At 37.2% G+C, this 22,725-nt stretch overlaps 1 protein-coding gene across 3 annotated transcripts in view; it reads right to left on the bottom strand.

The window, feature by feature from the left end:
* Positions 1-22,725, bottom strand: part of LMBR1 (limb development membrane protein 1) — a 69,145-nt gene that overhangs the window by 8,646 nt on the left and 37,774 nt on the right. For 2 of the 3 annotated variants that reach the window (XM_082291864.1, XM_082291866.1), the window contains 11 exons: positions 18,184-18,310; positions 17,899-17,967; positions 15,448-15,512; positions 14,311-14,383; positions 8,749-8,829; positions 7,865-7,941; positions 7,557-7,634; positions 7,001-7,074; positions 6,675-6,765; positions 5,140-5,206; positions 743-904 (listed from right to left, as the gene is read on the bottom strand). In XM_082291864.1, the coding sequence (XP_082147990.1) occupies positions 743-904; positions 5,140-5,206; positions 6,675-6,765; positions 7,001-7,074; positions 7,557-7,634; positions 7,865-7,941; positions 8,749-8,829; positions 14,311-14,383; positions 15,448-15,512; positions 17,899-17,967; positions 18,184-18,310 (964 nt within the window). The remainder of the gene's footprint in view (positions 1-742; positions 905-5,139; positions 5,207-6,674; positions 6,766-7,000; positions 7,075-7,556; positions 7,635-7,864; positions 7,942-8,748; positions 8,830-14,310; positions 14,384-15,447; positions 15,513-17,898; positions 17,968-18,183; positions 18,311-22,725) is intronic. The other variant, XM_082291865.1, reaches the window with a different exon arrangement.

Consider the following 22,725-nt stretch of genomic DNA (forward strand, 5'->3'; position numbering starts at 1 on the left):
CAGTGAAAACTAACATGAGTAACTTCTAGATGATGCAAACTGAATCCTCAGTTACCTTTAGTCCTCTCAATTTAAGTAAATACTACTCTGGGGATCTAAAGAGATAGGAGCTTTCCTAATTAGTAAAGATAAGATGAGGCAACAACAATAAAAAAACCCCCAACATTTTATCCTCTAAGTATCAAATGTGTTTCAATCCTTTCTTCTATAGTCAAGAAATATCAATGCGAAATTTGATCAAATTTTTGATTTTATCAGGTACAGGTTTTACTCAACCAGTTACTAAGGTTCTGTACATTGCGTACAAAGATTTTCTGAATAGATGCTCAAAAAAAAGCATGACAACAAAGCAGTTAAGATCTCTGCTAGCTATTTTTAGGGAACTAATAAGTTGCTTTAAACAAAAAAGAAAAAAGCCAACCCATACACAAGGTGAAGTTTTAATGTGGAATAATTGCTCATAGCAATGAGAATGTTTCTGCATTCTCCAAAGACTGAAAATCCAACTGCAGATCAGTAAGTACCACATGCATATCATTAAAATCAACATTGTACCTTAGCTCTGCACTCTTCAAAAAACAACACAACATTACTCATCCTCACACCTTAACTTAGAGGAATTTCCACCAAAAAAAAAAGGATTCTGTGAGCTGTGACAGAACTTTACCAGTAGCACATCAAGGTGTCAATGGTGGAGAAAGGGAATGTTCAAGCACACAGAGAATTTTCAGGGCTGTGTTACCTATTGCCTTCAGGAGCTCTTCTCGCACAGCAGAAGTGAACTTTCTGACCAGACACAATGTTGTCACGATAGCAAAGAGCAGGTTGTAAGATAACACAATATAGAAGTTCCCCAGCCAGTTGAACCTTCCGAAGTCTCCAAGCAGATCAAATCTGGTGATTCCTGTTAAATTCCATGCAAGATTTAGATCAAAATATTCATAACAATGTTTTAGGAAACACAAAAGTTTCATTATATTACATTTACGTTTGGATGCAAAATTCTTACAGACAACCCACCAGAAGACACATGGTTAAACACACAAGACAATGCTCTTGAAGTCATGTTCTACTTTGTTGCTCACTGTAAAACTCTAAGACACCTTTACCAAAATGTTTTTTAAATTTCATAGTAAAATGCTTGAATAATGGGAGTTGAAATGAATTGTCTATTTTAAATAAGAACTCTTTTAATAAGTTCAATAAATGTAAATAGGAAAAATCACCTTTAGTATGAAAACTGCTTAAAACCACAGTTTCTATGAAATCCTTAATGATTTGAGAAAAGAATGAAATGCACTGTGAGCTTTTTTTATTAAAAAAATACAGGTAGCAAACAGCCTTTCTATGAGAGCCACAGCAACTTATGGTAAACACTAAGCCTTTTAAGTCTTCTTCCAGAGCACTGCTTTTGAAACCAAAGTTTAAAGACATCTTTCCAACTAGAGTTTTTCTCCTGGATCGGCCCACCACTACAGCCATGGAGCATTTGCACAGAAGGGAAAGAGTTAGGCTGAAAGATGGTGCTGACAGGTCATCACAGTGCACCTCCAACCCTGGCACTCGGGTTTTGTGCTGATCAAAGGCCTGTCAATCACTAATTAAGGAACAACATTTTTCTGAAACATGGAAACGTCTACAAGGTGTAGGGCCCATCCCAGAAGGCAGAAGAGGAAGAACCACAGGCTGGTTCCTTTGTCAGGTGTCATGGAGTACTGAATACATGGCAGAACATTGAGATGACAGCCACATGACCACTGTCCAGGATTCAAAAGCAGTTTATTCCCAAAAAACCTATGGCACAGACAAAGTCAGAGTGACGTGTGCCCTCACAACAGTGCAAAAAAGGAAGCTGATCCTGTCCAGAACTAAAATGGCAGCAGCAAAGAACGCAATCACAAAATAGCCCTGGATCTGAAACTCCTAAAAGCTCCTGATTTTCTATCATCGTATTTTGAAAGTGTTTTGGGGCTTTTAAAAACTGACTTCTCAAGTGATAATAAATGAAGAGACAGAATTAAGGGTCAGTTACATTTCTTCTGTGGGTAAACCTGACACTTAGGAATCTCACTGCACCTGGATACCCAAGACTTGCAAGGCAGGTATCACAATGTCAAAAGATACACACACTTGTACAGTCATTTAAATTAAAACATTACCGAATTTGGTATCTAAGGAAAACATACTGAAATGAAAAGAAGAAGTTTCAAAGGATGAAACAAAACAATCACTGATCAAAATAGCAAAAGAGGCAGGGAGAAATACCAAAAAAGCACAGAAGGTCTTAGTACAGAAAGAAGAAACCAGCTGAATTAACTAGTAAAGAGATGAAGGACAATAAACACAGAGCTGCTTTCCCATTTGAAGGCAAACAGTGTCCTTAACATTTCCAAAGCAGCAGTGTTTTAGTCAGACTGTGGAGCCACATGAAAATTAAGAAAGGCAGGTTTGAATGTACAGGCTTCCAGAACTTTAAAGGAAAAGGAACAAAACAGGCAGAGCACTGGAATTCTCTGGAAAAAGAATAACATTCCTTGACACATAGAGGTCCAGAAGAACAGTGAGCCATGGAGTCGTGTTACAAGGACAAACAGAAATGAACCCTGACACTTCTGTTAGAGTAGGTGGGAAAATTATTGTCCATAAATTACATTCAATTTCTTCTTACAAACAGAAGAAGTCACTGCTCATCAGAAAAGACCTGACACAGTAACAGTCTGTAAACTCATGGGAGAAAAAGGTTAAAAAGGTTTTGATGACTTTCTTACAGAAGCAGTATCTACTCAGCCCACAGAGAAAAAAACCCAAGAATTTTAATAACTCTTAAGCTTAAATTTTTGTTCAATTACTGATCTAGTGGCACAAATATATACACACAAACGCTGATAAAATTTTACCAAATAAACTATTAAAGAATTCTTCAGGGTAACAACAAATAGTAGGTTTTAGACAGCACACACAAATAAATTTAAAATCCCCATTTACTTGCACATAATACTCAAGTGTAGAATTCTAGGAAAACTTCTGTATGCTAGAAAGTTCAATTTCCTCTGCAATTCTTTGGTTTTGTATTCTTGACTATTAAGTGCCTTGTTCCCAATTTGTTTCTCTGTGATTAGAAATATGGTGCTGGTGGGAAACATTTTTGAAGGGCTACTAAAAGGCTGAAAAGTCCTGGGAAAATATGAGTTAACTTATTTCAGTAAAATAATTTATTTTAGTTAAAAACTTTCCTGGAGTTCTAGAAGAATGACAGATTAGACATATCCACCACCTACATATCTAATTAGAATGCCATGAAACATGTAAGAAACTCCATTTCCATTTTTAAAAGTTGAAAAATGGCAGTAGATGCCTTAGATAACTTTTGCTTTTTCACCTTTCCCATAAGGACAAAGTCTAGTCTTTTCTGTATAGTCTAGAAACTCGCTTTTTTAATAAAGTGAAAAGACTATGGATCTGCTTAACATATTTATTTCTTTTCATCTATTCAGTGCCACAGGGCAGTGGCATGTAGTGCAACACACATTGATATTTCTGCAAAGCACCACATGACTCACTGTACTCTAATACACTCTATTAATCCTGTTTGGACAGCTGTGACTGTGCGTTTGTTAGCTGTGTGTTAATTGTTCCATCTTTTTTCTTCTTTTATTTATCTCTATGGCAAACTATTCAGGAATTTCACTTGTTAGTCTGGTTTTTAAGTGAGTTTTACCATTAATCTGTTTCCTATGAGACAACAATGGGCCCAGCGTGTACACTTACTGCCACAGAATCTGGTTATTATCAGCTGTTAATCTCATGGATCATTAACAATTAATTTTATTTTCTTTTAAACAAGTCTTGAATGCAGTAACTTAGTGGACACAAACTTACATTACAATTCTGTTCTAAAACAGTGATTTTCCAATGTAACATCTGGCTCCACATGCTAGAACCATTTTACTTCTTAAACCTTTATCATACTGGTTATATTTTAAAACTGCACTACTTTAAATATGTGAATTACTCTTTTGCATTTTCATGAAGTTTTACTACAGATTTTTTTTAAAGTAAGTTCTAAAATGAGTATTTTAAGATTCCACACTCCAAAATGCATTACAGAGGGTTTTTCATTTGCTATAGAAATGATTTCTAGTTAATTAAAACACTTCATCTCTAGGTATACATAGCATGAGAATACACAGTATAGTTTACTGCAAAACATGAACTACTCTTGGTTCAAGAGTATTCTCACTGAAAAGAAAACCAGCTGTAAAACTACTGAGCACACACTGCGGGTCTGTGGGCCTGAGCTCAAACTTCTAAGCTTGTACTTAAGACTTGTACAGCCTGAGGTGAAGATTTTTGTTTTGTTCTATTTAATGTTCCCAATGAAATTCACATTAGCTACAAGGATTCTGCACTACTTAAACATGTAATAGCCTTGCAATTTAACTTCAAGAATTCAAGCTGAAGATTACCTAAATGAAGTGATGATACAACATGACTTTCCAACTGGTTAAAACAGCTTAACTACTTCAATTGCTACTGTCAGTTCTTAGCAATAAAATCAGAAGTTCTTCAGTTCTGCTATGGTAGACTCCAAATTGTTAAACTTGAAAAATGAAGTAGCAAAAAATACAAACATATTATTCTAGGGAAAATGAAAGTAGCCTGGTATCACTGCTGATTAAAAAACTTAATAAATGAAGAGTCATTAACTTCTGCACTCAGTGCTACCTCAAATTTCAGACACCGAATCCCAAATTTTTCACAGGAACTAAGCATTAATTTCACAGTGACCAAGAAACTATTTCATACTGCTCTGGACAATCACTTTTCCTATCTTTTCATGTCAGTGTCTCCCGTTTTAAGAAGTTTCAAATCTGACCTTCTTAAAATAATATATTCTCTAAAAAATGCTTAGCATCTTTTTCTTTTTAGAAAGCATGTTCTGCAGTTCATGCACATAGATGTATGCTCAACAGCTCATGTTGGTGTAGAAATGAAGGCCATGGATACGTGCTCTTTCCACTGAAAGTGATGGCAAATTAAATACATACTATGGAAAATACAGCTACAGGTTCTTCTTTTTTCTTGTATTTTTTTTTAATTCAATTAAACATCCTTTACTATGACTTCCATTTCACTTACCCAGTGTCCTTGACATCACTGGCAAAGCAGAGCTCAGCACCAAGATTGAGACACAGTTTCCAATTATCTGTTTGAAAATGACAAACAGCATTTAAATGATAAACGGGATTGTTGAAGGGAACACAAAGAAAATCAGTGCTCAAGATGAAAAAGAAGAAATCTTAAAAGGCACATTCTTAAAACTGAACCTAAAGCAATTTACAGTAACATATTGTTAGTCTTGTTGACTTCTGTCACTGCTCTCCACATGGTGTTAAACAAGACAAAGATGATCCAAGAAAAAATCAAATATGTATTCATGTGCTTTTAATCAGTGTTATGTATGCTCAGATTCAAAATAATTCAAAACTACCATGCTGCAAAGCATCAACTGTTTACTTACTTCCTGTGAATGTTTTATAAAAGAACAATTCCATGGGCTTAGAATAGATGACTGATACATCAGCTTAAGCCTTGGATGTAACTGCTTGCAGGATTAGCATTATTTAAAAAATTACAACAAAGAGCTTCCTTTCAATTCAATGCCTGTTGTCTACTTTAAATAGTATGAAAAAAATTCACAGCTGTTAGATTTTACTCTTGTTCTTCTAAAGCCTTTAAAAAGAGTAATTGAAACTTTCTTTCAAAAGGGATCATTTTCTTCAGGTCTAGTTCTATCAGAAGCCAAAAGAAAAAAAAAATAGAAAACTTGAAAGTAGGTAGACACTTGTACATTCACTATTTATTTCTACACTATTCCTGGTGTACTGTAAACAATCAATAGGAAATACTAAGAACATTCCAACTATCTACTACTTATTACTCTAATCATTCTGTGTGCATACCCACTCTCTCACTTCCAACAATTTGTTGGAAAATACCTTCATCCATTACTTAAAAAAAACCAAAAAAACAACAAACAAACAAACAAAAAAACAGAAACAATTAAATATACTGAAAAAATAATTAAATTCAGCATCTGTTCCTTGGTTACTGATCACTTCCCCTTGTCAGCTGTGGGAATATTTTGCCAAAAACCTAGGCATGCTCCTCTGAATTAGGTAACAGCATTGGTGATTCTAAAGCCATTGCTAAATTGTAGAAAGTCAAATTAGCTTCAGATTGCAAATGTTGCTGAATAGCCCTCCTCAGTCTTAGTTTCATTATTCAAATTTGAATTACTTTGTATTACTTCTAGCAACCATGTTGTTCAGATCTCATACAAGTTCCCTGAAGTACAGTTAACACAAAGTTACTCATTAGCAATAAGTTTCTTTTGAAGAAAGTTCTTTCACTTGCTTTTCTATAGTCAGTTAACAAGCTCTGCCATTCCTGGCTTCTTAGAAGTGAATGGATGCCATCCAAGCTAAACAGAGCACATCCTTTTTCCCACTCATTCAGCATTTTGAAAATCTTCCAGTTTGTGTTTACGCAGCTTACAAACAAACAGTGATCACTGCAAATGAGCCATTCAGGGCAATTAGTAAGAGAGTCAGTTTGTCTTGGGTGGCAAGAAAGACAGGAGGGGGCCATCCCCATCCCAGACTGCACCTTACCTTTGTCATAGTTGTGTCATCCTTCCTGGGAGTGAAATTCTCAAAAAAACGAAGACTGTAGAAGCCGACGACAGAAGATACCATAAGATAGCTGTGAGAATCAAGGAAAAAGGAACCTCCAAGGAATGCAAGTTTCATTCAAGTTCTCAGCAGCCACCTAAAAGTCTTAAGAACTAAAGAAAAAAGAAACAAAAACAATTCAAGTGTTTGAGAAGGACTGACCCATCTCTTTCTTCTTTCCAGGCAAGTGCCTTAGTGTATTACCAGTGTCCCAGAAAACTGGACAGAATACTTGTTAACAGACAGAATTCTTACAGAAAGGATACAAAATCAAAATGATTTCAAGTGCTGCTCCTACAAAGCCAAAGGTGGATAAGGAGGCATTTCCTATTCCAGGCCCCTACAAGGAAAAAGATACTTTGCATAATTGAATAAGATACATACAACAGTTCACAAAGTTACCTTCTACCAAGAACAAAACATGTAACATCTTACATGAAATACAGCCTTTCTCAATTTCAGTGTTTCAGGGGTGTTCTGATGTCCTACCCTCAAAGTCCCCCCACCTCATGTAATGGCATCAGCAGCTTTCAAACTGCAGTGAAATGTATTGCTAAGACAGAACTGCAAACTCCAGATAACCGATCTGCTTTACTGCATCACTGTATCTAAATAAAGCTTCTGCACTATTTTAGTAAGAACTCCCTACAACATGACATGTAATAAACATTTGTGTGGGCACAGCAATGAAATCTAGAAGCAAAGTCAAGGTCAAGGTTCATTAGTTTCCATGTTACTAAAGCAAAAGTTCACACTTGCACTTCTGCAAGGCCCCCAAAGCTTTACTAAAGTTATAAAAGTTGTAAGGGAAATTTACTTTACCCCTGATCCCTTTGGCATTGCAGTCTCGTCAACCAACAGGTAAAGAATGTTGAGAGCGACTAAGAGAACTGAAATGGACTATAAAAAAGTAGAAACAGTCTTGTTATTGAAAAGTATTCCACATTTTTAAAATCTACTCATTTATGCTCACCAGACTCCATAACGTCAAGTTTTTTTTTAAATGGTCAAGAAAAGAATATCAAGACTGTTGCTTAAACACACATCCCTCAAAAAATTTAAAACTATTCCCTCAAATGACCAAAGAACTCTTCATACTTTTTGTTGGGGAAAAAAAAGAAAGTTCTTACTGTCTCAGTCAGTAGCAATATCATGACAGCTGGATAGACTAAATTCCTTTCCCAAGCAGAAGCTTTTTTCCTCCGTTCTGTTCAGAAGAGAAAAAACAGAAGCTTAATACCATAGATCACCTTAGAATAAAAAAAGTAAGAATCATTCAGCTATCTATAAGCTCATTATAAATATAAGTAACAACAGTAACCTGATCTGGAACAAACATCAACCAGCTGATAAGAACATCCACTCTGTAGAGCTGTACAAAGCAATAGCAGAAACATGAAACCTCTCTAGAGAAAGGCTGGGGAGACAGAGACAAGCAGATTTTTCTTAGAGGCATGTTTCACCATAACTTTTTTCTTCCCCTAGCACACAGCAGTTCCACGAAGTTTAATATCTGCTGAATTTAAAAATACATTGCTTACATGTAAATTTTAGCATGACCTAAAGGGACAGAATAGCATTTCAGATATTTAAATAGTATTTTCCTCTTGTAAGGTAAGAAAGACAAAACTAACTTCACTAGACATCATTAGCAGATGATGTTTTTAGAAAAAAAAAAAAAAAAACAGCCACAATTTGAATTTTATAGAAATAATTCAAACACAAAAGGAAAATAATGCCCAAATATTCATAAGCATATCATATATTTAAAGCTCCATGCAAAGAAGTCAAGTGTTACAATTTCTCTAATGTTAGAAATAAGATCCAAATCTGACTCCCTACTTGAACTGTTTTGTTGGAGGGGTGCAATGATTCCATGTAATATACTTGCAAATGCACAAATTTGGTTAAGAACAAACTGAAATCAATCAAGCAACTGCTCCAAACTAAACACAGAACCTTTAAGGTCATTTAGTAAACTACAATCCACATGAAACACTAGAAGGTTCATTACCTAGATTTGTTTTCTTGCTTTTCACTTTTTCCAGCTCACGTTCCAGCTCTACCGTCTGGTATTCCACTGTGGAAGACACACCTTTTAAAACAGAAGACATGATTTTCTTTTGGATGTGACTGACTGTAGTACTGTAAGGCACACAGTGACAATTCAGATTTAGGAAGCATCATATTAGCACTTGTGACTTTAAACTGCAGGTGTTTCTGAGACTCTTCAAACACTTTTCCAAAACAGAAGCATCTAACCAGAAGAGCTCAGCACAGAGGTTTCAGTGTCATCTCCTGTGATCCTAGCCTATTTTGCTGATGCCTTAACACAAGTCCAATGACCACAGTGTGACAGAATGTCACAAATGCCTCATTCTTGTATCCCTGTGTGATTCTTGCACCAAGATGTAAAGAATCCCCAGATGCCCTTCAGGAGCATTATTATTTAGCAACTCAAAGGCACAGTGGACCTTTGCCTCCAAACTGGCCAGAGCTCCAGATTCAGCTTCTGCCCCTCCCTCCCTTTCTTCAGCAAGCTCAGTTTCCATACTGCTGACCTCCTTGCTGATGGATCCTCGGCTCATGCCAGTTTGCCTGCTCCGTCCCTCCATGCCACAATCAGATATTCCCACAACTACCCGTGAGACCATCCTGTTCCACTTTCCTTTCCAGTTTACAACATACACATGTCACTGTTGTGCAACTCCTCAAGCTTTCTCCTCTACACCAGCTGAGCCCAGACAATCATCATAGTAATTCCTTTCTTCCTATTAATTTTCTGCCTAAAAGTTGCTCAGCAACTTTTCCTCCTATCCCTACACAGCCTTGAGGAAACCCAGCCCATTTTTTCTCTCCATCCTTTTTCTCTTCGACCTTCCATTCTCTTCCAACCACTCCTCTTTCCCAGTGCAAGCATACCGTGGTTTCCCTCCTTGATGCCCATTCCTCTACAAACCCTGCACTGTGTTCAGGCACTGACACAGCTCTGCAATGCTGACTAGAGATCTGCTGTTTCAGTTCCCATCCCATTATTTCTGCTTTAGCTTTCACTTTCTGCAATCACAACCTGGAAATATTCTGCCTGGGGTAAGTTAAAAACATTCTCCACTCACCTTTGTTCAGAAATAAAAGCGATGAAAGTGGGGCAATCTCACCTGAAAATAAGGGCTCATATTTTCCCCGTCTATTCCAGGCCAATTTCACTCTGCAATAACACACTGTGGCAGTGACAGTTCAAGGTCTTAAACCCAAAGTCCTCTCTGTTATTGTTTTGCTGATTTACATTTACACCCTTCACCTGCTGGCCATTCCCTACTCTCAGCCCCACCTTTGGCTGCGGGCTAACCCGTATGAGCACCACGCTCCATATACTTTTTTTAAACACTCTCTAATACATTTATATGAGATTAATATTCTTGTCCAGGCTTTTAGCTCATATCTTGATCACTTGCCTACAAAATCTAAACAGCACTTAGACTGCTGGCACAGCAACACTACTTTGTAGTCCAGTCTCATTATTTCCTTATTTTCTGTTGTCTGCTCATCCATCCAGTAATCTTAATACAAGAATAAAGGCGACTCTTTTTATTGCAGACTATTAAATACTGATTTGTTCGATGCAGTCAAATCATCAATGAAACATCCAACCATTTAAAATTTTAAAAGTTTAATTGAATTAACTGAATGTTTCCTTCACACACATTTTTGCATATAACACATAACTTCTGTGCTATGTCTAAACATTTATCTTGGATATCAGTGACTTAATGAGTATGGGGTAATATTTACAGGGCTTCAAATATATAAATATCTCTAATCTCAGGACTATCCAGTAAGACCTATAGACACTGTTCCATTACAACATCTTATCACTTGAAGTGCCTGAAATACAAATGTCCATTTCTCAGTATTTTTTTAAAAATTGATCATAATCCCCAGGTTTTCAGAAAAAGTCTTTTAAAAAAACCCAAGCTAATTACCACTACAAAAATAAGCTTTTGCGATGATGCATGACCCCCCAAAAAAACCTAAAACATCTGTTTTATAGAATGACTAATTACTGTGAGGTGGGGAAAAGGATTTCATGGAAGCAGTTGAACAAGAAGGAAAACTCAGGTCAGCATCTGACATTTTCTTCTTCTCTCTAACTGTCTTAGGGGTCTCTGAGGAAAAGCTCAATTCAATAAATATATATATATGTTGTTTTCTTCCCTCAATATAAAAATCCAGAGCTCAAAACACTGCTTTCTTGGGAGTCTATCCAACAAATCAGCGTCATCACACTAGGTCCCTAAGAGACAGCTCAGTAGAAATTCTGAATCATATCTAAGTGCTGTCGTAGTTCCCCCTTAAAAATAGTTGCAAACAACAGGTTGCTATACAAAAGGATATTTTATGAGAGAGGCAAAGTTTCAGATCAGTCAAAAGAGTATTTGAAAAGGATGCAGCTAAATTCTTAAAAGCTCTCTAACATTAGCTTTATTTCAAACACGCACAAAGTTCAATGTCAGCGCTGTCTAGCCAATAAATCAAATTGGTAGACAAGACTTGTTTGGACTAGCAATGAAAAGTTAGAAGGGATTCTCCAAGAAAGCCACAAAGCAGCTCATTTAAGGTCAATTTAACGGTATTATTCTGTTTTTCTTCCAGCCCCGACATAAGATTTCAGTACCTCAAAGGAAATTGTAAGAGTATCTATTTGCATTCCCCCAAGGTGATTGGCAGTTCACCACCAATTAGTTCAAAATTACACTGTTACTAGTGTGCAATAAAAACAACACCTTTCATCTTTCTTACATAGGTAAGGATACCTTCAGAGCCAATAACTTTGATCAAGTAAGTATTTTTGATCCTACCCCACCCGTCTCTTTGGATTCAGGAAAACTAATAGCTGAAGGCAACTTTTTTCTTTCTATATAAAAAAAGTCCCAGCTTTATTCTTCGACTGTAGGAGTGATGTGGGTACTGAAATATAATACACTGGAAACAAACATTTTCCCAAAGCCCAGTATCTCTTCAATAGATAAAAATACTAGGGTAGATAACACAATCAAACTTTCCCCTCCCTCCTACTCTGATTTTCAGTCAGACACTGCAGACACCTGAGGAGGAAGAAAATTAGTTCCCACAAAGAAGATCTACAGTTTCACAGATAGATTTATTTTCAAATATGAAGGGCTTTACAATCATCAAGTATCACTTAAGCCTCTGCTCTGGTCCTCTTCATTTTAATAAAAATTCAACTCTTTAGTTATACATATAAATGAAGTATGTATTTCAGAGCACCTTCCTGCAAACCTGCCCAGCAGGGTTACTTTAGCACATGGATTTCCATCATCAACACTGTGGAAGAGTTGCAATGGCCATGGTAGAGGAAGCATGTAGGTGAATGTATCTGCTGTAACACAGCAACAAAGAGATACAATCTGTGCACTAAAACACAGATTATGGCCTCTAACATCACAGCACATCTACTGATGAAATTAGCACCACCCCCATTTATACACATTTTTTAAAATGCAATAAACATGTCCCCTCATAGTTCTGGCAATAACAATGTCTAATTTTCTGGCATAACTTGTATGTATTAGAAAGACTTCTGGAAGAGAAGATGAAGCTTTCCATGCTTGTCATATTGAGAACCATGCTTAAATTTACTTAAGTAACTACTCACAAAAATCCTGCGGAGTATCTTCTTGCACATATAACATCCTGTCCCAACTACATGCTGTGTGCAAGTTTAGATTTTCATTTACTTGTCAGCTTAAGTCCATTAATTTTCTCTGTACACCAAACTAGGGGTTCTCAAGCATTCCTTTAGATGGGGGTGTCAATGCCATTCCCTCAGCATTGGAAACAGAGGGAATTTGGTTCCTCTCCTGTCTCAGGGCATTTAAGCCCCATGTCTTTCACTGCTCAAGAGCAGGCTGGTGAGTACTCCATGGAATATGGGTGGGCTGCAGTTCCACTTTTCATACCAAGCAATGAGCTGAAAGAGAATCCAGTCTCTTGGCTGGTGGCTAGAGGAGGCCCCTGCACACATCCTAAATCCATATCCAGTTAGCAGACTTACAAACAGCCTAGGTTCACCCCACAAGTGATATTAAACTGAAACATAAGCAACTGTTGAGAGATTTCTGCAAGAAAAAGAGCAGCCAAGCAGCACCTAAATAGCCACATTCCCCTTCTGAGTAGCAGACCCCTCTCTGCACTGCTTCCAATAGATTCCTGAATAACTATCGGGTCATTCCTCTGTGTTGTACACAAGCAGAATCACCATGACAACATAAAATATTCAGTTACAAATATTTTACAGTTCCCAGCTAACATCAAACACACAGAATGATTATAATTACCCTATCACAGCTTCAAAGCTGCATGCACCTTTTTGTGTGCCTGTGTGTGAATGCACATCCATAGGGATGTCACTATAAACACCTGAGCCTTCAACACTGAAAAGGTGAATGTTACTTTTGAACTGAAATTATGGCTGATTTCAGCACAAATTAGTCACTACTCCTCCACAAATTTTAAACACTGGAATAGAGATGACCACCATGATCTCCGCTATCAAAGGTACTTCCCCTGACCAAGCAACTTCAAACGGAGACTTAATGAGACCTCAGAGAAGAAAAGATTGAGATATATGGCAGAAGACTGAAAAGCAGGAGAGAAAAAGCAGGAAATTAAAAACATTAAAATAGGTAAGACAGCACAACAATGGATGTGTCATGACATGAACATTCCTTGATTTTCCAAACTGCAGTAGTTGTATAAATTGTGGATGGATGGCTTATCCATGCAGTTAAAAGCAAGACAGAAGGTTTGTACAACATGCTTTCCAGGCTTATAGAACCAATACATTTTCCATAATTGGTGCCTGCCATGTCGCAACACTCCTTTCTATTCTAAGCAAAAGCTTCATACTGTTTTTTAAATACTTCATAACAGAAACACCTTATCAAGAAATGCAAAATTGTAAGATTAAATACCGCAAGTCTAAAAACATTTTTGTAATTATTCATTTTCATTACTTATTAATAGAATTTTTTAAGTTATTAAATTCACCAAGTAACTCCTAGAATATAAAGGAGTGCTCTGATTTTTAATGAATTACTACCTGAGATTTTAAATAACAATCAACTGAAACATAAAAAATTCTCCAAATTAAAAACAAAGCTCATATTGCAGGAAGTCAAGCCTCTTTTGCTAATTGTTCATTGTCCTTCAAACAAGGCTGAAATAGAGTCATTTACCAATCCAAGCTATTTTGCAGTAAGGGTGGTGGGTCTGGACAACTTTTCAATTGCTCTCACAGGCTGAGAACATTCCCACATTAGAGAGCTGATTAACAATTTAAAAAGAAAATCAAAGCAAACCACACACAAAGAACCAATCTTGGAAAACCCAGCAAGGAAATGTACACCTTTAGCATTTGTTACAGACTAAGATGTTGAAATTTTCTGCTTTGAGAGAGAAGACTGCACACCAGTGAGACCAATACTCCTGACCAGAACCACTCTACTCTAAATACTTGATCTGAAGCACTGTCATTACAGTATAACACACATACCATTAAGCTTCCTCTGAATTGCTTCTTCTTCTAAAGTGATGATATACATCTGCTCATCTAGGTCTTCCAGGATCTGTATTTGGAAACAGAAACATGAACTGAGTATCAGAGACACTTGTTTTCTTGACTGCACTTACATAATCAGGTTCACTTTGCTTCAGTAAGCTGTACTTTAAATACAGTCTACAACTTTACAACACTGACACAAATAAGAACTTCACAGAAGATTATTCCATTCTGTTACACAGCTGTATCTTTACTGTAAGCAAAGTTACTGTTTTTATTTCAAGTTAAGGCTTTTATGTTCAGTTTCAATCTAAAGAGACAGAATAGTATGTCTGTCCTACATTCAAATCTTATCAACCTTCACACTCAATTTAAGCAAAAATAAATACAAATTTTGAAAAATTATATTAAAAGCACCTTTTCATATAAGCCAGTATTTCATGCAAATATAAGTTGCTATCGGAAGCTAAAATCAAATGAATGAAGTCTGTCTACCTCAGCTATCAGGTGCTTTGAGACTAAAGCTGACAGATAAGATAAGTAGTACATATTTTCTTTGTATTTCCAGGGTTGAAATGACTAATGAAAAGGAATGCAAGATCTAAGTGAATCCAAATTTCAGTAAATACAATCTAGGACATGTGACACCCAAGTCACTAGAGCACTTGTACATGGTACAAACTTCTCCCTTCCCTCACAGCATTCAGAACATGAACCAAAGAGCATCTGTATATAATAAGCTCTTAAAGATGACAACTAACCACACTTCACCCATCTGTGTGTATCCCCAGGTACCCTTCTTGCTACCCAGACTTTGTTTGCTCTTGTATTCTTTTCTCCTGAATTCAGAATATGCCCACACTTTTCAGGCACTGGTAAAACACAGCAGGAAATACTGGCACTGACATAAATTGAAAAATCAGAGGAAATATGTATTATTACAAGAAAACTTTGGAAAAAAACAGGCTTTTGTGCGATATGAAAAATGTGAAACGAGCACATAAATAATGGTTATAGAAACTGATGAACTGGAGAGCTCTGTAAAAGTGTAAGCATTTTAGAAGAAAGTACCCAAATACCATTCTACCTTCTCACAGGTAGCACAGGAGGACAGAATTGTGTAGCACTTACTGTCGGCTTCACCAGCAACTGACCCATTACTGTAAACATCCGTGAGAGCCCCACTGGCGTGCACACTGCAGGGGAAGGAAGAGCATGCAAAACAGTCATAAGTAAGTCAAAGACCAGGTTTTTATTTGGATGCTCAGTGTGCTAGTCCACATATAACCATTTTTTGGTTTTGAAAAGAACTGCAAGAGCTTAAAGCTCCAATACGAACTTTTAAGCACACTGCAATCACACAAATTTTGAACAAGACAAGCATCTCTCCCCCCCAAGAGCTTAACTGTGATTTTTTTTTTGTCAACAAGGAACACCATATAATCAGAGATCTTAAACTTGCTCAACTAATTAATTATTTATTCAAAGCATGTGGCCCCAGAGGCTATGTCTTCACTAGTAAATTCAGCAGTGCCAGAATACATTCCTGGGCTTTAAGGTTGGACTGCCTACCCCAGTAAATTGTTAGAACTATTCCTGGCATGATTCGCCCTGGGCCACTTAACACTGCTGAATGATTCTCAGTGCAGTTCTGGAGTTCAGGCAGCCCAGGGACCATTATCATGAGACAAAGTGCACAGACACCTGCCAACTGCAATATCCTGGATGGAATGACACCGGCTGGCCACAGCACTGGAGAACGTATCAGGCATGTTTCATCTTTTAGCACAGGTGCAGCTGCAAGGCCAAGAGATCCTGAAGCTGCTATGCTCTGAAAGTTATCCTTCAACTTCCATTGATAGTAGGCTCAGCTATCAGACTTCAGGTTATTTTCTATGAAGTAACAGGCCCTTTCTGATTCTAGCCTGTAATGGTTTTCAGGAATGATGCATGTATGCTTCTTGGTAGAAAGGCTCAACCATGATAATAGAAAATTATTAGCAGAAAACAACAGTTTAGGGAAAACAGCCTTCAAATACTGAAACGTGTAGGAGATGAAGGAATTTATAACTACATGGATGAGGATGTACATTTATAGTTTCCACTATAATAAAACATTGTTGCCAAAAAAAAGGAGACAAGATTTTATTGTGAGGATTGCATTTATTTTTATTAACTAGCATTTCACTGTAGCTACTACGTATTACAGAAAAAATACAAGAGTATTCAAAAATCTAACTTAAGTCTGCCTTTACTGCAGAAGAATCCTGCAGGAAAAGGAGAAAAGAAAAAGGAAGTGATGCTCCAAATCACCATGGCAATAGGCTTTACTCAAACACTGCTTCAGCAATTAAGCCAACTGAAGATCTAAAGAAGCACTACCCCAGCAGCTGCCCCACTGCTGTATACTGCCCTTTCAGCTACACAGATCTAACAGCTAGGAGGGCCTTCACCTGAGTGATTTGCTTGTTTAAGTTAAACATTTCCAAAACCTGGTATTTATTTGCAACAATTTTGGTGACCTGGTTTACAACAGCCCCAGAACAGAGGCTGCATTTTCAGCTCTGCTGAAGCAAACTACAGGGCAGATTTGAAGTTTTGTAAACCAACTTCCCATTAAAGTGTTCAGCACCTCTGTCAATCCCACTCAGAACAGCCTGCATAAGACTTTGAGAAGCACATTGTTTAATTCTCCCATCTTCCTCCAAAGTGGATTTGAGAATCTGCACATACAGAGAACCTAAGGAGACTCACCGAGGTCTCTTTCAGAGACAGATCTGTTAAAAGGATATTACAAATTATCATTCCCCACTCCTTCTCCACAGTGACAGCCCCATGTAAGCTTTGAACCTGCCAAGCTTGGAGAAGAGACGAAACCGTAATAGTCTAGAAAGGGAGACATTCTGTCCCTCTCAGCAGTGTTCTAGAAATTATTCAGGGAGGGGGCTGAGATTATAAGTGGGATTTGGAGTCTTCCATAATGTTTCTTATTCCCCTAAACATGCATGACTGAACTCTGGTTAGGACCAGTCAGTGTAAGGTTGGTTTTTTACTGCATTTGTTTCAAATGCAATTGTGTAACTGACCTGCAGACTGGCCAGAGACCAGCTGTGTGATTATGAAAGCTGACTGCACTGTCTTCCAACTCCTGCCTATACAGAAACATTTTCAATTACAAAAGGAAGAATGGTAGTTTACTGAATATAGGACATAATGTTCCAAAATAATTGTCTCACCGTACTACCGACTTCCTGCAGACATTTCATTTAAAAATTGTGCTTTTCTTTGCAGGTATTTTTCAACTACCTGCTTTAAAAAGTTAGAAGTTGGAATTGTTTTGGGTGAGGTGTAAAGTTTGTCAAAAATTGAAAAAGTAAAGTACCATTTATTTAAACTTCAGAACCCAAACCTAAAAAATTCACATCTAAATTTAAATTTACCCAGAACAAGAAAATCTCACTCGACTTTCACAATCAAAAAGTTTCCTTTAACCACAAAAAAAAAAAAATTTAAATACAATAGACAAAAAAAACCCCCACCATAAAATCCTTCATCTTTTGGAATAATGAGGAAAATACTTACACAAAAGCAACAAGCATCCCATCAGTGATATACAGGAATATAAATACGGGAGGTAGAATTCCCAGAGGTCTGTAAAAAAAACCATCGAGCACAGCTTTAGCTTATTAGAAACAGGCTACTTATGTCACAGAATTTAACATAAAAAATGGTGCTGGCTGAATTAATACACCTTCTTCACAACCTGTGCAACACTCACATAGCATCTACTAGAAATACATTTAACTGGAAACACGCATTTCTGTATCTACAATGAAACTGGTGTGAAGGTTCTTTTGCATTCCATACCATATAAAGACTCCATACTGGCAGCATCATTGTCTATGAGTGCTGAAGCCACCCATACGATTCCAAGGATAAGCAGTGCAAGAAGAATGAGCATTACAAGGGTTTCTAAAATCCGTGCTCTGATGCCCTGTGGGCAGAAGAGGGGAGAGGGAGGATAAAACACAGCCAAGAAGTTTGAATCAGGTATTTTCAAACATTTTTTAAATTACAAACAAATACCAGATCCTTCTTCCTAAATATATACTCATATTTTGCCATGTAGACAAAAGCATAACATGTAATGCACATTTAAAAGGTAGTGCATAAAAAAAGGAAGTACTTATGTCTTTATAGTGCCCAGATTGCATTTTTCCCCTTAAACCCATAGAAAAACGTTTTAAATTGCATATGCCTTACAGTTCTCATTAATCTCATTATTCCATAAAGTACTCTTTATACCACATGATTTTGTTCGAGCATTTTTAAAAGATGGATTACTTTTCTAATACTTTCAGCAAAGAAAGTGGATTAGCAAATTTTTATCTATGATTCCAATCAAGGGAATGGAAAGCCAATTATGGCAAATAGCCAAATGGCCCGGCAAGCATTAAACCCTGCGCAGGTACAATGCAGCAATTCCTTAAAATCCCTCCCGCAGCCGTCAGTCTGCGGAGCCCTCCAGCGCTCGGCTGCGGAACTGCCGCTCCCGGCTCCGCTCAGGCACAGCACCCACGCTGCCCCCGGCACACACAGATCACACTTCCACGAGGCCACAGACCACGGCATCTGCTCGAGCCTGAAAATGGAACAACGCTCCAACAGCTGAGTGCTAGATTCGCAAATATAAATATACCAAATAACACACAAAATCAGATTTACTTTTGACTCTGTTGTCACTAATTCAATTAATTTTGAGCAATAGAGTGATTGGGATGCTTTCTTTAGGCATCCAGGCCATTAAGGAACCATCAGACAGATATTCAAATATCAATTTTACTTTTATTTTTCTTTGTTTGCCAGTACACATCTCCACAAGAGAACCCAGCTTGTTTCTCACACAGGTTCACCCCAGCTTGGGGATATTTCACTGCTAAGACTACTTGATAGTTAAAAGCAGAAAATGTGTTTTACTTTATTGTTTTTTCTATTTTTATAACCTCTTCCCTCACTGCTTAACTAAAGGATTACTTAAGGGTAATCTTTATATGGCATTTACCCTGAAAATTATGCTTTCTACATAATCAGTGCATCCAACCATGAACGAGGACCTCAGGCACCCTAACCATGAGCACTGATCTCTTGTAGCACACCAGTTCCTCTCCTCTACCAGTCCTCTGCACAACAGTAAGGTTACCACTGACAACTCACTCCATTCTGCTGAGGGCAGAACAATTTTTATATTGCACAGCGTACGTACTAGGATTCACACTCTGATGATCATTTTAAAATAGTGAATTAATAATATTTTTAAGAACTTTGGTGAAGTGACTAGATAGAAATATTCTGCCATAGACACTAATGAATACTTGGTAATGGTCCAGGATAAAAAAGAAATTAAGACACCTAAAGTACATAGGTAAAAACTTAATCTCAATTAGGCACCTATAAGACTGTGCCCTATAAAAACATTAATGTTCCAGGCACATTAGTTCATACTTACACACATTAGAGTACCTGCGTAATAACTGCTATTTGAAAGGAATGAAAGGTACAGAATTTTCCTCCCCCGTGCACACAGAAAAAAGCTCTGAAGAATCATGGAATGACTGAGGTTGGCAAGGACCTCCAGAGGTCACCTGGTCCACCCCCTGCTCAAGCAGGGACACCAAGAACTGGCTGTCAAGACCATGTCCAAGCATCTTTTGAGTATCTCAAAGTTTGGAAACTTCAAAACCTCTCTGGCACCCTCACAGTAAAAAAGTAGAAAGAAATGAACCTTAGATACCCTTATTACTTCTTTTTTTTGCTGAGGGTAGTTTTGCTTATTCAGATTGAAAAATAAAAGCTTGAATACTATTATTAGTAACATCAGTACTTTAAGAGCTGGGCAAGAATCTGTACTCCTGACTTTCAGAAAGATACAGGTACATGTAAGAAATATTTCACTTTATTTCAATAAAGCAAAACTATCCAAATAAAACTTGAAGTTCAGTGCTTTATTTCTTTTCTTTTTTTCCTGAGCAAAAACCTCTTCCCTGACATTTTGGTTTTGACTTAACATTTCTTCTTTGAGTCATTTCACTTCTCTCCCACAGTCCCATTACATTACTTCAAACTTCTTAGATGAACCAAACATCCCGGCACAGAAGACATTGCCACTTCTACTTCACATAACACTTGTTGCACTTTTTGAATCCATTTATTCCTCACATTTTCTCCTCTGTATGTGAAAAGGAGCATTAGAGCCTGACATCTCCAAAACCATCAACAATCCCATCTAAAACTGGAGATGTGAAATCAGCTTGTAGAGTACATTTATTTCTCATGCTCAGTCTACACCACTGGATCTGCCTTGAGCACAGAACATTAGCGCAGTATGAGAAAACACAAAGTGTAGGTATGCAAGACTATTCCCAATCAGCGTTCTAAACAAGGACCAAGTTTACTCAGCACTATACAACCAACAAGATTGCATTGGGTTTTTCAGAAGGTGGTTCTGTATCTCAGCTTTCATAACTGCATTTGGTTACACAAACACTATCTCACCCTTAACACATCCTCCAAACCAAGCATGGATTGCACAGCAAAGAACCAGGATGCCTCCAGTGAGGAAGAAGACTGATTTGTAGCTATCCTGTGTTCTAGTACTTAAAGAAGAATTCAAACACAAGATGCAGACTGATACAGACTAAAAATATCTATATTGTTTATTAAAGGTTTATTATAAGGAGAACAACCTCAACACCACTATCAATTAAAATACCAAACACAGATTTCAGTCCAGCATTAACTACACTGCCTTAAATAACATTCCTGTGCTGTAAATTTAAGAGATGAATACAACCATAGCCTTTAGAAATAATTAAAGATATAAAAATACACTGGCTTAATTTTCACAAAATGTGATTAAGTTTGACATTATAAAATTAAGTGGCCAATTGAAATACATGTTAAGGTGGTGGGCTTTCATACACTCACTGCTATACACTAAGAATATTGATATGACTTCAAGTTACATTTCTGTGCGTGATGAGAAAGGGGTGGGAAAAAAATAAGGGAAGTAGGAGGACTTGGAAAAATATATTCTTCTAAAATAAAAAAAAAAAAAAACAACCTTGTCTAGAACAAAGCCTGCAATCAGAAAGATTATTTGCCAATCAAAAATTAGAAAATTTGAATCTGTAACCAGGACATATTTTCTTCAATGGAAACAGATGAAGCAATATAAAGCATGGTTACCTCTCCAGACACTCCCTGAAGATATCAGAAAAACAAACAAACAAACAAAAACAACCAAAAAACACAAGAATGACATGAACAGATTTTTTTATTAAAGAGAAGGGACTCATAAAGCACCCTCACTTTTGTACACACTTGGGTTGTTCCTACTCTCCAGGGACATGCAGAGAAGAAGGAGGGTTGTAAACACTAAAAAGGAGGAGATGAACTGGAAGTGGAACACAAAGAGCAACAGGATAGAACTAATGCAAGCTAAAAAGGAAGGCAGAAGTGTTGAAAAGAGTCTGATCTTTGATCTTCAATTCATACATAAACTTCTCTGCCTGTTAATAAATGAGAGAAATGCACTCGGGATCATTGTTTAGGAAACACGAACACCCTCCAGTTTGAAGGAAGGTGGCACTTCTCTTTCTCAACAGTGGCTTTGGTTTCAGTAACTCCACTTTAAAGTATTTTTCCATGAAGGTATCTACAACAAAGCATCAACTATCATTGCCCTACAAGAATATAACAACATCTTTGGTAACTGCTGAACAGGAAAACAAAACAAAACACACCAGCACCTTACAAATTCCTCCAGCTGAGTTTCAGATTATCCATAAAGCAAAAGCCACTCCTGAAAGTGAATTTCCTGCGTGGTTCCCTACTGTCCCTAAGCAGAAGTCTGACATCTTTCAGGCTGACTGACACATTAAAGGAGTCTCTTGTGGAAGATGAAAAAAAATATGATATACAAAAACTTTTGGAAGCAGAGTATTATAATCCAATAGAAACTGTAATTTAACTGTTTATCAAGAAAATCGGGGAAAAGGACTGACAGATTATACCCTCAAGCCCCCCCCCACCTTCTTTTTCTTTTTTTTAACTTCAAAGTTTCACAGATTATGAGTCCACAGCTCACCTACACTTTTACTCACAGCATATTTTCAAAATCCACCTAGTTCTTTAACATGAGCACTTAACCAAGTGAAGTATTTTATTAAAGGAAAGATATTTAACACATCAATCCCAGCAGACTGCAACTTGCCAGAAGCCCAGTAATATCTGTCATCTTCTCTGTGCACTAATGGGGAGAGTGGAAAAAAAAGAGCATTTGAAGCTCTCAAGGCCTGCCTACAAATAAAAGCTGCCCTACAAACACATTCTAAGAATCGTGCGGTTTGT

Source organism: Coloeus monedula, assembly GCF_965178545.1.
Source record: "Coloeus monedula genome assembly, chromosome: 1".
In the NCBI taxonomy this organism is placed as follows: Eukaryota; Metazoa; Chordata; class Aves; order Passeriformes; family Corvidae; genus Coloeus; species Coloeus monedula.